This window comes from Aythya ferina, assembly GCF_964211825.1.
Source record: "Aythya ferina genome assembly, chromosome: 17".
In the NCBI taxonomy this organism is placed as follows: Eukaryota; Metazoa; Chordata; class Aves; order Anseriformes; family Anatidae; genus Aythya; species Aythya ferina.
The window spans coordinates 10,516,952-10,534,396 of record NC_140316.1 but is presented as its reverse complement, the minus strand read 5'-3'; the positions used below and the strand labels follow the sequence as shown (position 1 = coordinate 10,534,396).

General features: G+C 63.3%; 2 protein-coding genes across 6 annotated transcripts in view; both read right to left on the bottom strand.

Moving 5' to 3' along the window:
• Positions 1 to 2,473: 2,473 nt before the first annotated feature.
• CABP7 (calcium binding protein 7) lies at positions 2,474 to 8,038 on the bottom strand. The gene is made up of 5 exons (XM_084539129.1): positions 7,840 to 8,038; positions 5,114 to 5,257; positions 4,111 to 4,223; positions 3,390 to 3,543; positions 2,474 to 3,302 (listed from the first exon to the last, which is right to left on the bottom strand). The coding sequence occupies exons 1-5, from the start codon at positions 7,946 to 7,948 to the stop codon at positions 3,175 to 3,177; spliced, it is 648 nt and encodes a 215-aa protein (XP_084395255.1). The 5' UTR covers positions 7,949 to 8,038; the 3' UTR covers positions 2,474 to 3,174.
• A 6,765-nt stretch (positions 8,039 to 14,803) lies between these two features.
• NF2 (NF2, moesin-ezrin-radixin like (MERLIN) tumor suppressor) overlaps positions 14,804 to 17,445 on the bottom strand; it is a 35,597-nt gene continuing 32,955 nt past the window's right edge. For all 5 annotated transcript variants that reach the window (XM_084539126.1, XM_084539124.1, XM_084539127.1 and 2 more), the window contains one exon: positions 14,804 to 16,047. Coding sequence is in view for 3 of the 5 variants with exons in the window: in XM_084539124.1 (XP_084395250.1) it covers positions 15,997 to 16,047 (51 nt within the window). In the remaining 2 variants the exon portion in view is untranslated. The remainder of the gene's footprint in view (positions 16,048 to 17,445) is intronic.

Genomic DNA, 17,445 nt, shown 5'->3' with positions numbered 1-17,445 from the left:
CCCAGCTCACAGGCAGCCCGGAGCAGCCGGGAGCTGCGTGGCAGGGCCGGGCGAGCCGCAGCAATGAGATGTCAATGAAAAACACGGCACAAAACACGCGCCCAGCTGCAGCCGCTCCCAGCGAAGTGTGAAAGCCGCTGGCGACAGTGGGTCCTGCGCCTGCAGCAGCGCCTGGCCGGGGAGGCTGCGGGCAGAGAAGGGGGTTAATTAAAAGAGTTTTCTTTTCTTTCTTTATTTATTTTTTATTGCAAAAGCTTCCGAGATCTCCTCCTGTTGGGATTAGCCGGGCACCGCGCTCCTGCAGGTAACCACAGCTCTGCATGGGGGTGCCGTGGGCGCATCGTGCGTCGCTGCCCGAGCCCGCTGCTCGCAGGGCAGGGAGGAACACACCAAAGCAGGACGGGGCTCTCAGCTCCAGGGGTGAGGACCCCACATCACCCCAAAACAAGCTGCTGTCCCCAGGGATGCTGTAGGATGGGGTCCTCCAGCACGTTCCCCCCTGGGACTCGGTGTCCCTGGCCGGGCTGTGACGGGGCTGGCAGGGGAGCTGCAGCCCGTGAGCGGTGGCACGAGCCAAAGTGCCCTGTGTGCAGCGGGAGGCATTGCTCGGGAAGCTTTTAGGGAAATGAGCCGCTCCTGGGACCCTGCCAAGGCGCAGCCCCGCTGGGCTCTGCCCGGCATCCTCTGGCAGCTCTTGCTGGGAGAGGAAGGGGACGGGGATGGGGATGGAGCAGGGGTGGGGATGGGGTGAGAATGGGGATGGGGATGGGATAGGATGGGGATGGGGATGGAATAGGAATGGAGCAGGGATGGGAACAGGTTCAGGGACAAGGCTGAGGCCACCCCACGCTGCTTGCAGGACCAGAGAGACAAAAACACCCTTTCCTCCCCCAAAACCCTTCTCGGTGCTACAGAAACCCCAAACCCAGGTGTTTTTCCTGCCGGCGCGGCACCATCCAGCGGGGACTGACAGCAGCAGGGTCCTTCTCGCCCCTCGTCCCGCTGCGCCACCATCAAACCGCTCACAGAGGGAGATTTTTTTTCTCCCAGCGAGCGTTTAATTAAATTAGCGGGGCGCAGCGCCTCGCGGCAGCCGCAGTGAGACAGCCCCGGCTGCGGCACCAGCACCGGGACCAGCACCGGGACCAGCACCGGGGCCCAGAGCTGCTCAGGTGCTTCCGAGCCGGGAGCCCAGATCTCCAAACACCCGCCGTCAGGAAGCCCCATTCAATTCCCATTAAAATTAATTGAGCAGCTTTGAGAAGCCGAGCTTTGGGGACCGCGCTCTTCCTTTTAGCTAATTTTTCTTTTATGTTACTGTATTTTCTAGCAAATTAAATTGTCCTCGTTTTCCTTTTTATTTTTTTTTTCCTTCTTTTTTTTTTTTTTTTTTTTTTTTTTTTTCGCCTTCCTTGTGTTTATTCACAGCATCTCTAACAGACCTGGTTAAATATATCTGGATGTATATATACAGCGCCGAGGGCACGTGGTTTCCCCTGAAAACGCCGGTTCGTAAAAAAGCAAAAGTTTCTGCGGGGAGATGGATGAAATTTCATTACGGGCGCGGAGCCTCCCCCTCTTTTCGAGGCAGCCAAGATGATTTCACTGCCGTGGAGCGCTTCCCATTTTCATTTCTCATTTGGACGCTCGGTTCAATTTGCGTGATAAATTATATGAGATCCAAATAAATAAATAAATAAATAAACCCCAACCAGCCCCCATCACCCCCCCCCGGTAACACGCAGCCGATTCCTGGCAGCGCCGTGCCGAGCCACGGAGATCCCTGTGCCTTGAACCGATCCCTGCACTCCTCAGCTCTCCCTGCCCAGAAATTCCCATTTCCAGCAGTTTTGCACCCAAACTGGGGTGTCCCCAAGCAGGGAGCGACACCCCGGGGATGGCCACCTCCTGCAGGGAAGCAGCCGTGCCTGTGATGCTACCGGCACCGAGAGCTCCCCGGGTTTTTATTTATTATTTTAATCTATTTGCCATTAAAAATGCATCGTCTGGGGGCTCGGGGAGGGATATCCATCAGGCGGGTGCAGGACCCCCCCCAGAGCGCACGGAGAGGGGATTTCCAGGGTGCTCTCGTTAGCGGGATGTTCTCATTAGCGGGACGGCGTTGCTCAGAGTGGGGGGCAGACCCCCCCCATAAATAAACCAGGAGCTGGGGGGGTCCTGGCGGTGTCCCCGGGACCCTTAGTGCTACTGGCCTGATCCTGGCCCCCCCCGGCTGTGCCACGAGGCCGGGCGACCGCGCGCTCACGCTGTGTGTTCGGCACGGTTTGTGAGGCAAACGGGCTGCAAACGTGAACCAAACCACAGCGTAAAACAGCAGGGCCCGGCTGGGGTGGGGGGGCACAAAATCAGCTCCCGGTGCTCACACAGGTCCCGCGTGGCTTTGACAGAGCTGGGTCGGAGCACCCATGGGTGCCCTGCGCCCCCCGAGCCGAGCCCCAGCGTCCCCGAGCAGTTCAGAAATCCCGGTTTTATTTCAGATCGGAAACGACCGACCAGGAAGGAAAAATAAAATAAAAGAAGAACGGAACTCCAAAGAATGAGAAACGGACCCAAATCCAAACCGGTCCGGGGCCCGGCGGGTGCTACATACAGGCTGGGGGGGGGGTTGGACGGGGGGGTCCCCAGGCTGCCGGGACGTGCGGCTCTTCCCGGCGGGTCCTCGTGCGGGCAGCCCCCTCTGGCAGCTGGGGAAACTGAGGCACGGCGCGGGGCTGGGGGGGTGCACGGCGGAGGCAGAGGGGGGGGGCAGATCCAGCCCTTGGCGGCGAGGTCCATGCAAACGCTCCCCCCTCTCCGAATTGGGAACAAAAATACAGGTCTCAGGCGCGTGTATTGCTCACGGGGCAGTCGGTTCGGCCATAAATACGGAGCTGCAGGGGCTGGACGTGGTGCAGCGGGGGGGTTGGGGGGGGGGGGCCGGCACCGCGGGCACGTTTCGCCCCCGGCTCGGGGTTTGGGGGGCAGCGGGCGGGCTCCATGCACGGTGCATGCACTTGGTACTTGCTGGCGGGGTTCTGGGGCTCTGCCGCAGTCCGGGCGGCGCGCGAGCAGCCCTGCGGGCTCCCCACCCCTGTGCCGGGGCGGGAGGTTTTTTTTTGGGGGGGAGGAGGGTGTCCCCCGGTGTCCCCCGGTGTCCCTTGGTGTCCCCTGGTCCTACTTCATGCCGCTGCGCAGCACCTGGTTGGCGGCGATGAGCATGACGCTGATGATGAAGGCGATGGCGAAGGCGCAGATGAGGCTTTTGCGCACGCACGTCTGCCGGATCTGCTGGCTGGAGCAGGCTGCGGGGACAGCCGGCGTCACCCCCACCCCGGCGTCCCCACGTCCCCGTGTCCCGTCCCCCCCCCCATACCCCACGCCCCGCTCACTCTCCACGTCCACGGGGCACTCCTCGGCCGTGCCCATGTGGCTCTCCTCCTCCGTCATGATGATGTTCTCGATGTCCTTCATGGAGAGGTGCTCGCAGAAGGTGTCGTACAGCAGCCGCTTCAGCTCGTCCACCGTCAGCTTCTGCATGTCGCACTGCGGGGCGGCCGGGAGGGCTCGGGCACCCCAGGGTGGCCCCCCGGTGCCGGGGGGCTGCTCGCCTCGCCCGAGCCTCGGCGGAGCGGGGCCGGGTGCTCCAGCACCCAAGGGTGCTTGGTCACGCGCCGGGGTTCAGGTTGCTGTGCGCAGGGCGCAGCCTGACCCCAAATATGGCCCTAGAACGCAGCCTGACCCCAAAGGTGACCTTAACGCAGAGTCTGAGCCTGACCCCAAACCCGCCCCTCACCCCAATCCTAACCCCAGCCTGAGCCTGGCCCTCACCCCGACCCCAGCCCTAACCCGGAGTCCGACCCCAGGCCCAACCCTGCCCCTAACCCTAAACCCACAGCCCGAGCCTGACCCTGACCCTGAGCCCTAACCCCAAGCAAACCCTGACCCTGATCCCGACCGAGTGTCAGATTCTGACCCCAAGCCTGAGCCCGGCCCCAAGCCTTACCTTGACCCCAACCCCAACCTAAAACCTGACCCAATCCTAACCCTGACCCCAACCCAGCCCCGACCCGGTGTCCCCGGTGTGCGGGTTGGGGTCGGGTCCCCCCCTACCTTCCAGAAGACGGTGTCGAAGTCCGTGCCGTGGAACTTCTCCGGGATGCCCGAGGTGGACAGCTTGGGGCCCAGCAGCGTCACAAACTCCTCGAAGTCCACCTGCCCGTCACCTGCGGGACACGGAGCCGGCCGTCACCCCGACACCAGCACGGGGACGAGCGTGTCCCCTGTCCCCCCCAAATGGGGACCCGGAGACGTGTCCCCACGGCACCGTTTTGGGAGGACGCCACTGATCTTGGTGGTTTTGGTGGGACCCCGCTCCAGGGCTTGGCACTTTGGGGGCTCCGGTGGCACCCAGAGACCCCCCTGACCCTGGGGTTCACCGAATGGGGACCCCACACTGCTGGGGGACCCCAGTGCCAGCTGTGGACCCCAAAATCCATCTGGGGACCATGACACCGGCTGGGACCTCCCGCACTGCTCAGGACCCCCGCAGCAGTTGGGGACCCCCAGGAGCAGCTGGAAGCCCATGCCCCGGCCCCCAAAACCCCACAGAAACGGGGCCGGGCTGCCCTCGTGGGGAGGAGGACGCCGGCCCCCGGGGCTGTCACGGCGGCACTAACGATGAGTAATGGAGGGAGCCGCGGCTTGGCAGCCTCGCCTGAAAGGCTTTTAAATGGGGAAAAAAAAAAAAGAAAAAAAAAAAGAAAAAGAAATCCAATAAATTAACGCGCTCCTTAAGGTCCCGGTGAGCACGGGAGTGACGGGGAGGGCAGGGCAGCGGTGGGTGCAGGGCCACGGGGTGTGGGATCTGGGCCGGGCACCCCAATCCCGCTGGGTTGGCCAGGTCAGGACGCCCCCGTCCCACCCTGGAACGGTTCCAGCACCGTTAAATCCTCCCAAACGAAGCCACGGGGAGGATGAGGAGGGTGACGGACGAGGCTCCGGGCATGAGGCAGGACCTGAACCGGGCCCTACAAGTCCAGCAGTGATGGGAAAAGGGGGGGAGCAGCACCGGAGGGAGCCGGGGGGGTGCAGGGGTCCCGTGCCGGGGTCCTACCGTCCATGTCGAGGCGCTGGATGATGACCTCGAGCTCCACCTCGTTGGGCATGTAGCCCAGCGAGCGCATGGCCGTGCCCAGCTCCTGCTTGGAGATGAAGCCGTTGCCGTCCCGGTCGAACACCTTGAAGGCTTCGCGGATCTCTGCGGGGGGAGCGGGGCTCAGCCCGGCCACCCCAAAAATCCCCCCCGACCCACCCCAGGCCAGCCGCTCGTCCTCCGCAGAGGGGAAACTGAGGCACGGTGGGGCTGGGTGCGTCCTGCTCTTGGGCACCCAGCGCGGGGCCGGCACCGGTGCCGAGTCCCAGATATCCCGAACCCACGGTGCTCGATGCCCTGCCGCCCCGTGGGGCAGAGTGGGGAGGAGAAACTGAGCAGATTTGGGGATTCTGGCCCAAAACGCAGCCCCTGGGTGCTGCGGGAGGATGGGGGCAGCTCGGTGGGTGCCGGCCACCCTAAAGCCGCGCTCAGCCCCGTTTCCCGGAGGCACCGGTGGGCAGCATGGGGCGGTTTTGCCCAAATTGCTGCTTTTTAGGGGATTTCCTTCCTTTTGGATGTCCCCCGGCCAGCAGAGCCTGAGCCAGGCTGAGGGAGCTGAGGGCTCCGCATGCGGCAGCGAGGACTTGCACTGGGGGAATCGCGGAATTGGGCTGAAATTGACCCAAACTCTTGATGTCGTGCCCCAAAACCGCGGGGATGGGGTGGCCTTTGGGGTCCCCGGGGGGTGGCATGTCAGTGCAGCAGCCGGTAAAGCCGCCTTGGGATGTAAAACGCTGTGTTTGGGAGCGGTGCTAAAAACATGAAGTCTCATGCTGGGTGGTTTTCCCCATTCTCTGAGCCCCCAGCCCAGCCGGGTGCCGTCTGAGACAACCTGCAAGGGGTTTTGGGGTAAATTTGGTAGGTTTTGGCCTGCTGGCTCGACAGCTTTGCTTCTCCCTGCCAGCCCCCAAAAACCAGGCACAGGGGGCTCGGGGCCACCCCCAAGGCTCAGGGGGAGCTGGCAGCAGGTGCCCCCCCCCACATGGTGCCCCCGTGGGGTCACCTTGGGGGTTTCGAGGGCCGTGGGTTGTGGCAGGAGCACCCCGTTGGTGCACTGCACACTGGGGGTGTGTGTGCAACGCTGCAACGGGGCTGTGCACGCGCACACTGCAGCAGTGCCGTGCTTGTGCACGCACACACACACCCCTCGAAGCGATGCCGTGCTCGTGCACGCACACGTGTACGCCTTGCAGCGATGCTGTGCTTGTGACGCACGCACACACGCCTTGCAGCCATGCTGTGCTTGTGGTGCACCCTTTGCAGCCACGCTGTGCTTGTGCGTGCATGCAAACAGCTTGCAGCGAGGCTGTGCCCGTGCATGCACAGCCCGGCACCGTGCTGGACCTGTGTGTGCACAGGCACTTCGCAGCCATGCTGTGCTCGTGCACCCACAGGCACCTTGCAGTGCTGCTGTGCGTGCGTGTGCATGCAAACACCTCGCAGTGACGCTGTGCTTGTGCATGCACACACAGACACCTCGCAGTGACGCTGTGCTTGCATGCACAGACACCTGACAGCCACGCTGTGCTTGTGCGTGCACAAACACCTTGCAGTGATGCTGTGCTTGTGTGTACAGACACCTTGCAGTGATGCTGTACCTGTGCATGCACAAGCACCTTGCAGTGACACTGTGCTTGTGCATGCACACACACAAACCTTGCAGTGATGCTGTGCTTGTGCACGCACAGACACCTTGCAGTGATGTACTTGTGCATGCACACACAAACACCTTGCAGTGATGTACTTGTGCATGCACACACAAACACCTTGCAGTGATGTACTTGTGCATGCACACACACCTTGCAGTGATGCTGTGCTTGTGCATGCACAAACACTTTGCAGTGATGCTGTGCTTGTGTGCACAGACACAGACACCTTGCAGTGATGCTGTACCTGTGCATGCACACACAAACACTTTGCAGTGACGTTGTACTTGTGCATGCACACCCGGACACCTTGCAGTGACGCTGTGCTTGTGCACACACACACAACCACCTGACCGCCACGCTGCACTGGTGCCTGCACACACGCACCCCCTGCAGCAGGGCTGTGCACGTGAACCCAGCTCCCCCCTGGCGCTGCACGTGTGCGTGCACACACACTGCAGCGGGGCCGTGCGTGTGCACACAGGCAGGCTGCAGCGGCACGGCCCACGTGCACGCACACACACGCACACCCTGCAGCGGGGCCGTGCGTGTGCACACATGTGCACACACATGTACACGTGTTGGGGGGGCTGCAAACAAGCGCACACACACTCACACGCACACGCACAGGGGTGTGAAGCTGTAGCAGAGCCCCCAGCCCTGCACACTGGGGTTTGGGGACCCCCGGCTGCGTGTCCCCGTGCCTCAGTTTCCCCTGCGGTGCCTGGAGGCTGCGAGCAGCCCTGGGGGTGACACCGCAGCCCCCACGCCACCTCCCCGGGGGCCGTGTCCCCGTCCCGCAGCCAAACTTTTGGGGCGAAAAACCCCCTTCTCGGAGCAACCCGGCCCTGTGCATGCCACGAGTGGGCTCCCCCCGCAAAGGGGACGGCCACCAACCCCACCGTGCCACGCGTGGGGAGGGGGCACCGCCGGGGCCAGGCGGAGCGCGGTGCGGGTAGGGGGGGGTCCAACCCTCGGGGACCCCTCAGGGCTCACCCCCAGCACCCCCCTGCCTCGCGTGGGGGCTCCCCACGGCCTCACCCTCCAGCTCGTCCTCGGGGATGTCCACGGGGTGCTGCTCGGCCAGCAGCGGGGGCACGCTGTAGATGCCCCGGTACATCAACGCGGCGGTCACCGGGTGGAACGGCATCTTCGGAGCGGGGCCGAAATCCCAAAGTTTCGCCGGTGGAAAGAAAAAAAAAAAAATCCCAAAGAACCAAATCCGAGCCTTTTCCCGGGACGGGGTCGCCCCCCCCCCCCCCCCTTTTCCTCCCCCGGCCCCCCCCGAGCGGCGGGGGCGAGCAGCCCGTCCCCGCGGCCTCAGGGCGGGGGGGGGCCGGGGCCGGCTCCCAGCATCCAGGAGCCGCTTTTAAAGGCCGGGACCGGCTCCGGAGCCCCCCCGGTACCCCCCCGGGAGCTGCCCCTTGGGGCCCGGCATGGCGGGGCCTCCGCCGCAGCCTCCTGCCGCCGGCCTCGCCGCTGCCTCGCCGCCAAGTTTGGCGGAGCAGGAGCCGGGGCTCGGCGGTCGCTGCCCGCCCCCAGCCAACCCCCGCCCCCCGGCCGCGCCTCCCGGTACAGGGCTGGGGGGTAAAAAGGGGGGGGGGGGGGGGAGGGGTGGGGTGGGATGGGGATGGGGATGGGGATGGGGATGGGGATGGGGATGGGGATGGGGATGGGGATGGGGATGGGATGGGATGGAGAAAGGAAGGGATGAGGATGAGGATGAGGATGAGGATGAGGATGAGGATGAGGATGAGGATGAGGATGAGGATGAGGATGGGAAGGGAAAGGGAAGGGGATGGGATGGAGAAGGGGGTGTGATGGGGATGGGAATGGGATGGGGATGGGGTGGGGTAGGGAAAGGGATGGGGATGGGATGGGGAAGGGAAGGGAAAGGGATGAGGATGGGATGGAGATGGGGATGTGGTGGGGATGGGAATGAGAATGGGATTGAGGATGCTGATGGAATGGGGATGGAGATAGGATGGGATGGGGATGTAATGGGGATGGGATGGGGAAGGGAAAGGGAAAGGGATGGGGATGGGGATGGGGATGGGGATGGGGATGGGGATGGGGATGGGGATGGGGATGGGGATGGGGATGGGGATGGGGATGGGGATGGGATGGGATGGAGAAAGGAAGGGATGAGGATGAGGATGAGGATGAGGATGAGGATGAGGATGAGGATGAGGATGAGGATGAGGATGAGGATGAGGATGGGGATGGGAAGGGAAAGGGAAGGGGATGGGATGGAGAAGGGGGTGTGATGGGGATGGGAATGGGATGGGGATGGGATGGGGATGGGGATGGAGTGGGGTAGGGAAAGGGATGGGGATGGAGGTGGGATGGGGAAGGGAAGGGAAAGGGATGAGGATGAGGATGGGATGGAGATGGGATGGGGAAGGGAAAGGGGTGGGGTTGGGATGGAGATGGGGATGTGGTGGGGATGGAAATGAGAATGGGATTGAGGATGCTGATGGAATGGGGATGGAGATAGGATGGAATGGGGATGGGGAAAGGAGGGGAAAGGGATGAGGATAAGTATGGAATGGGGATGGGGAGGAGGAAGGGATAGGATGGGATGGGGATGGGATGGGGAAGGGAAAGGAATGGGGATGCTGATAGAATGGGGATGGAGATAGGATAGGATGGGGATGGAAAGAGGAAGAGGGTGTGTTAGGGGTGGGATGGGATGGAGAAGGGGATGGGGTGAAATGGGGATGGGATGGGATGGGATGGGATGGGATGGGATGGGATGGGATGGGATGGGATGGGATGGGATGGGATGGGATGGGATGGGATGGGGAAGGGGATGTAATGGGGATGGGGGTGAGAATGGAATGGGGATGGGGATAGGATGAGATGGGATGAATGGAGATGGGGTTGAGGTGGTAATTGGGATGGGACGGGAATGAGGAAGGGAATGTGTTAGGGATGGGGATGGGCGTAGGAATGGATCTGCTGAAGGAGTGGGGAGGGGAGGAGAGGGGATGGGGATTGGGAACAGGATGGGGAATGGGATGGGGTGGGGATGGGGATGGAATGGGATGGGGATGCTGATGGGGATGTTGCTGGGGAGGAGGGATGAGTGGGATGGGATGGGAGGGCCGGTGACACCCGGTGGTGGGAGCTGCAGCACAGCTGGGGCCCCCATCGCCCTCGCACCCGGAGCAGCCCGGGTGCCCCACGCCTGTGCCGCTGTCCCCATGTCCCCAGAGCGGCCGGGCAGTGACAGAGCGGGGCAGCGGGGTCCCAGGGCCCGACCCCATCCTGCTGCCCCCACACACAGCCGGGGGTGGCGGAGGCACCGAGCAGAGGGGGAGCACCCCAGGGTGCCGGCCTTTCCCCGCCATCCTCCTCTTTTGGTGATGTTTTTGACCCATTTCTCGCTTTGTCACCGATCCGGCACGGCCCCGCTCCCCGCCGTGCCGTGGGGACGGTGGCACCCGAACCCCAAAAGTGCCTGGGGACACCAAAAAGTGATGGGGACACCGAGGCACAACCGGCTGGGCTCTCCATGCGCTGCTCGTGCTGCGCCCAGCCTTCCCCAACAGCCCCAAATTTCGGGACTTGGCCACTGCTGCAGTGGGGCCGTGACCCCCCTGGGTCCCCGCAGCCCCCGGCCTCATTCCCCTGGTGGAATTTCCTCCTCCGCAGCCCCCTTCCCATGGGAAAACCCAAATCCCGCAGCCCCATTCCCCCAGGACACGTGGACCCACTCCTCCCCGTGCCCCATGGGGATTCTCTGCTGTCTCGTACTGGGGTTGAGCTCAGCACAGCCCCTGGGGGAGGTGAGGCCGATTTGGGGCATTTTCGCCCTCCCCGACATCCAAGCTGCTAAAAACTTGGGGGAATTAATTTCTTTGAGCCCTCTGCGGGCCCTCGGTGCAGCCTGAAGGAAAAAAGCAGCACCGGAGCCTGAATTTTGTCGGCTGCTGCTGCAAAGAGCCCGGCGGCAGCGATGCAGTGAGGCCAGGGAACGGGGGCGTGCGGTGCCCAAAATCCCCCGGTGGCCTCCCCGCGGCCCCTTTGGGGGCAAAACACCCCCCAAAAAAATAATAAATAAAAAAAGGAAGAGGAAAAAGAAAAGCAGCCTAATTGAAAATCTCCTCCTCTTTCCTGGCGGATCCATCCACTCTTCAATATTAATGAAGTCGCCCTCCCAATTAATTCTCCGCTTGCCCACTGGAGGCCCAGGGGTGGAAACTCATTAATTTCTCGCCACCCAAATCCAGAAGAAATAACACCGAAAACCTCGGGGCTGCTTTCCCTGCCCTTGCCCCCCTTGGCAGGCAGGGAAAGGCAGACGGGGGGGGCAATTAACAGCGATTTAATTGCGTTGGCAGGCACCACTGCTCCCCAGCACCCAGGGGTGCTGCGCCCACCCCAGCCCCGCTGCCCCTGGCTCTTCCCCTTGTCCCAGGAGGATTGGGGGGGGGGGTGAAAGGAATACAAATGCCCAGGCACTCTGATGTTCCTGATTTATCTTTAATTTCGTCCTCTCCTCATTTATTAGCAGCCCTGGCGTGGCTGTGGGTTTGGATGGGGATATGGGATGGGATGGGGATATGGGATGGGATGGGATGGGATGGGATAGGAGAGGATGGGGATATGGGATGGGGATGATATGGGATGGGATGGGGTGGGGATGGAGATGGAATGGAGATGGGGATGGGATGGGATGGGATGGGATGGGATGGGATGGGATGGGATGGGATGGGATGGGATGGGGATGTGTGAATATCGGCTGTCAGAACCTCACAGAGCTGGGAATAGGATGTGAAAGCTCCCAGGGCTTAGGATGGGGCAGGAAAACCCAATACTGCCAGTCAGGGGTTGGGCAAGCTCACAGCGGTGGCATGGGGAGGTGCAGCCCCGGGCCAGGTGCCCTCAGCTCCCTGGGGCAGCCCCATGCCCGGCTCCTGGGGGGGCTGCAGAGCATCCCTCAGGGCATCCCTCATCCCATCACCTATGGGGAGGGGACGTGGTGGCCCAGCGTGGCCGCCGTGTCCTTTTGAAGCCACCCGCTGGCACCGAGCCCGTCGAGCCGCCGGAGGCATCCATCTCCCCGTGCCGCCGGTGTCAGCCGGGCATTTAGCGAAATGGTTCTTAAACGAAGGCTTTGATGGAAGAAGAGGGATGGCTGCGCCGTGCCCAGCGCAAGGTTAGCTGTCCCTGGCACCGGCTGCCAGCTCGCAGGGCTGTGGTAACCTGTTGGGGGCACTGGGGACCCGTCCCCCAGCCCCAAAAATGCCTCTGTGATGGGGGAGTAATGGGGCACAGCCTCCGGGTGCAGGGTTTGGGCAAGGAGAAGGGGAAAGGTGTGGAAAGCAGAGCCTGACGTGGGCACCCGCGGGGTAAAAGAGCCCCTTGTAAGGTTTACGGGGAGGAGATTTAGGAAAACCGGGGAAAATGGAAAAGCCTGGTCCCAAATGTGCTGTGTGGTCCTGCACCAACCCTGTGGTCCTGCACCCGCTGTGTCCTCCAGCGTCCCACATCCCCGTGTCCTCTGCTGGTCCCCGGAGCCGTGGCCGGGTGCGGCGGTGCCAGCGGGGCTGGGAGCTGACTCAGAGCCCGGCGCTGACTAACGCGGCGTGCCCGCTGCTCCCGGCACGGCTGGGACGTGCAAACGCGTGCCCCTGGTGCAAGGACCCGTCCTGCATGTGCACGCACTTGGAGCGTGAACGAATCTCTTGCGTGAGCAGAGCTCCGCTGCGCACAAACGCAGGGCCCCTGTGGAAACGCCCCGTGCTTGTGCACAAACACACACACAGTGGTGCAAATGTGCCCCTTGCACACACACCGGGGTGCAAACAGCCCTTGTGCAAGCGCACGGCCCTTGTGCACGCCCCGCTGCACCCCTCGTGCCAGTGCAACGCCCTCGTGCACAAACACAGCGCCCCGTGCAAACGCTCGCCACTCGTGCGCACACTTGCACGCGCACCCCGGGGAGCAGGAGCAGCTCCTGGGGGGGCAGGAGGCAGCTGCGTGGTGCTGGGGGGCAGCACCCAAGGGTGCAGGAGCAGCTCCTGGGGGGTGCGTCGCCCTCGCCACCGCCGCGCGCCCATGAATAATGCATGGCTGCAGGCCCGGGCGCTGCCTCGCCGCCGCGCAGGACAAGGGCAGAATACCAAACAGGAGCCCCGCAGGGCAAGCAGCCCCGGGGACACGGGCACATGGGGACACGGGGACACGGGGACACGCGGCTGCGACCCTCCTCCGTGCCTCAGTTTCCCCACCCGCCTCTCCACGCTGCTGGGATGGCTCCGGCGGCGCTGGGCTCTCGCTTTGGGGCCACCCTGAGCATCACTTCAGGCCCCCACGGAGCCCTGGTGATACTGGGGGGACAAGGGCTGTCCCGTCTCCCTTTTTGGGAGGGTTTTGCAGATTTTGGCTGGGCCACCCCCCATCCTTCCCACCCCAGGGGCAGCGGGGGCACCGCGTGTCTGCCAGCTGCTGTCCCCCACCCAGAGGCGACCCCTCCAGCAGCACAGCTTCAGCGTGGGGCTTAGCTGATTCTTTTAAGGGCATTTCATGTTTTCAAAGTCACATAAATGCGAGCGGGGAGGCTTTGGAGCAGCTCCTGATGTGCCCTTGGAGGCCGGGGGTGCCCCCACCAGCGAGGAATGGCCCCGCTCTGACCGTGAGCCCGTGCCCAGGGCAGTGCCAGAGCCACCCCCAGCATTAAAGTGTGCTGGGAACGCTGTGAAATGGAGCCAGGCCCTTAGTTTGGCAAAGAAAACCCCAATTTCCTTCCCAAACCCGCCCTAAGCTTTGCCCTCTTTGGGATCTGCTCCTGCTGGTGGGCGCTGGCAGTCCCCAGGACCCCCCAAAATCAGCTCCGGGCAGAGCCCCCCGGGGGGCACAGAGCCTGCATCGGGCCCCTTCCCAGTTTGGGGAACAGGCAGAAGGAGGCAGGAGCTGTTCCAGCACGTGGAAAAAGCCATTTAGGTAGTTTTATTTTCTTTTTTTTTTTTTTTTCCTTGGGCAAAGTCATCTCAACGCAATCCACATCCTCTCTGAAGCTGTCTAGACTTTGATGAATTTAATTTTGCTAAAAAGGAAAAAAAAAAAAAAAAAAAGGAAAAAATAAAAAATCCGAATGAAATTTCCTTTGAAAGCGCTGGAATTTCCCATTCTGCCGCTGCTGGGAGCGCTCGCACGGAGCTGCCGCGGGGCTGGGGGCGTGCAAGGCTCTGGGTGTGCAAGGCTCTGGGTGTGCAAGGCTCTGGGCGTGCAAGGCTCTGGGTGTGCAAGGGGGAGCGCACGGCCCTATGGCACCGCAGCAGCCCCCTCCCAGCACCAAGTCGGGGTCCCACGGCTCAGCCTTGCTTTTGGGGCACGGGGACCCTTTTGGGGCCAGGCGCTCCCCAAGGGCAAAGCCACGACCCCCAGGGACGCCGTCCCCTGTCCCCAGCCCCTCTGGGGGAGGAGGGCACACGAGGAGACCCCCCTGGGACACGGAGCATCGTCCTCTGGCCTCAGGGTTTCTGGGGCAGCCCTCCAGGCTTTGCTTTGGGGCCAAATCCCCCGGCCCCAGGCTCTCCCCGTCCTCCGCAGGCGGCGAGCGACGGCTGCATTATTGCTGCCGAGGCTGCGCCGCGCACGGGAAATCAGGTCAGCCCCCCTCCCGCAGCCCCCAAATCCCCCCCTTTTCCCCATCAGCATCCCTTTGACACACACGAAAAAAGCAGCAATCCCATCTCCCCTGGGCTGCCCTGCTTAAAAACAACAAAAGAGGGGGAAAAAAAAGAAAAAAAAACCCACCGCCACCCCCGGCTCCCAACCCGCCCGCGCCTCCCACCCCGCTGGGGAGCAGGCAGCAGCCCCAAATCCCATCGCCTGGCCTTGGGTGGGAGCAGGAGCAGCCCCCGGGGTCGGGGACGGTGTGGTGGGACACCCCATGTCCCCAGGGGGCTTCGTCCCCCAGGGATTAAGAAATCGAGGCCGCGCCGTTCACTCCCCCCCTTGTAGTGCTTTGAATTTTTATTAAAACAACCGAGAAAAAAAAACAAAAAAAATGTTATTTCTTCGGAGTACAGCGATCCACGGGGATAGAAAAACACTGTGCCATGGCCAAACCCTAACCCAAACCCAAACCCAATCCCAAACCCAAACCCAAACCCAAACCCATCCGAACTGCAGACGCGCACGGTGCGGGGGGTCGCCACAAGGCAGCAGGCTGCTAAATAAAGAGGGTTTGGGGCACGCTCTGCCCGGGGGGGCTGCGCCTCCATCCTGGGGGGGTGAGGGAGGAATTGGGGCGCTGGGAGCCCCCCAGATCCCCACGGAGGGGCAGGAGCCACGAGGATGCGCCAGGGACCTCGCTCAGGGGCTTCTTGCGGGGCAGCCGCAGTGCAGGCGGTCAGGATTGGGACCCGGGGTGTGTTTTGGGGACGGGACCCCCACTGTTTTGGGGACGGGACCCCCAGTTTGCACGGGGAGGCAGGGCTGGAGGCAGCCAGGAGCCAGGCGTGGGGGGAGCAGCAGCTGGGGGCTGTGGAGGAGACGGGGGGGGGGGGTCCCTGCGTGTGTTTGGGGGCTCCTGGTCCTGCTCCCCCCATGGGGAAGGGGCAGGGTGCGGGGTGAGCTGCTGGGGGATCGGGAGGGCACGGAGCTGGGGCTGCAGCACCCAGGCAAAAGGCACAGAGGGGCTGGGGTGGGGGCACCTCGGCAGGGCCCAGCGGGCACCCGCTGCCTCCCCACAGCCAAAGCCGGGGCTGCGATCGCCCTCTGCCAGGCCACAGCCCTGCCTCGACCCCAAGGAGTCAGGCTGCCCCCGTTTGTCACAGTTTGCAGGGAAAAAAAAGGTGGCAGGTGGCTGGCACCCGCTGGTCTCCCGCTCCTCATCCCCTCCTGCACGCAGGGAGAAGGAGGAGGAGGAGGAGGAGGAGGAGGAGGAGGAGGAGGAGGAGGAGGAGAGCCCTCCGCTGGGGGCTGCTAACGGGAGCCCCGTCCCGCTCCTCCGCTGCGGCCCCGGCCCCGTGCAGCAAAATATAAGGGGAAAAAAAAAAAAAAAAAAAGGAAAAAGGCAAAAGGCAAAAGGCAGGAGAGGCTGGAAAAACCAAAAGCAGGGAGGGAGGAGGGGGGTCGGCACACGCGGAGGTGGAGGTGTCGCGGTCCGGGGCGGGTGGCGGGACGCAGCCGCGGCGATGCCCGGAGCGGGCGCTGGGGCCGGAGGGCGGCGAGGGCGGCGTCCTACAGCTCCTCGAAGAAGGCCACGCGGGACTTGGTGCTCTGTAGTGTGAGCTGCAAGAGAGCAGAGGGGACACGGGGGTGACTCCTTCCTCCCGCCGGGCGCGGGGATGGCACAAGCGGGGACGTCTGGCCGCAGCCTCGGCGCAAGCGCGGGCTGGAGGGAGGGCGCGGGGAAAGGGCAGGGGGGCTTCTGCAGGGCTCCCCCCGTGAAGCGAAGGGTGCTGAGGGGCAGCAGCTGGGCGGAAGGAGCAGAGGAATTTGGGGGCTGAGGGAATTTGGGGTCCTGGAGGAAAACACGGCCCCGACACCCACCCGGGGCCGTCCCGGAGCGGGGAGCCGGAGCTGCTCGCTCGCACCACGAGGACCCCGGCGCAAAGGCTCTGCAGCACCACGAAATTTTGCCTCGCCCCGGGCTGCCTGCCGCCAGGGCCGCACGTTTTGCTGAGGCAGGGATCCCGGGTTGGCCTCGCAGCCAGCTAAGCCCCACGGCAGAGCTGCCAAGAGCTTCCCCCTCCCCGCTCGCCCCGCTGTCCTCTCCGCGGTAATTCCTTCACGGCTCTAATGCCGTGCTGGAAATCTGTATTGCAGAGGCAATTTCTGCAGGGGCTTAACGCCCTTTACTGGAACAGGGCTGGCTCAGCTCCTCCTCAGCATCCCCCCGGCCCTCCAGCCTCCTCTCTGGAGCTGCAGCGCACGCTTGCTTTCGGCTCTTCCAGTTGGGTCAAAAAACAGAGGATTTGGGGTGTGAGACCCAAGGGGGTGCCGCGGAGCAACCCAGGCTCATCGCTGCCGGGCTGAGGTGGCCGCAGCCACATCGGGGGGGTGGAGGTGAGGCCGAGGAGGATGCTGAGCTCTCCCCTGCCTCCTTCCCACCGCCCTTCCTCTGCCCGTTTGCAGCCGGGGCTTTCGGAGCTAACGCCGCCGGGGGAGGGCAGAGCAACGGGGGGAGAAGGCACAGGGAGAAGGAAGAGAGGCAGGAAAAAAACACGAATTAGTGACCCAGGGGCTTCCACCCGTGGATTTCCCTGCGCCAATCACCATTTGGGGCTGCGCAGGGAAACCGAGGCACGGGAGGAGCAAGGCAGCCGTGGCCACGCAGGCAGGCGGAGAGGCAGGAGCCCAGCAGAGAGCGGGGTGAGGAGAGGCGCAGGAGGATTTCTCCCTGCTGGGCCAGGAGAGGGAATTCAAACCACTCCTGAGCGCACCCCGACTCCCCCAGCGATGCTCCGCCGTGCCTGGAGGGAAAAAAAAAAAAAAAAAACACCTCCTTTTTCCTTCCTGCCTTCCCTTTCCTCCTGCTTTTCGTGCTCCGCTGGCACGGGAGCGGAGGCAGAGCTGCGGCCCCGCAGCGCTCAGGGCAGGCGCCGTGCCGCAGGGCTGCTCGCCACGGCCGCAGCCTGGCTGTGCCTGGCATGACAAGAGGCAAGGGCTGAGCTCGGGGAAGGAGGG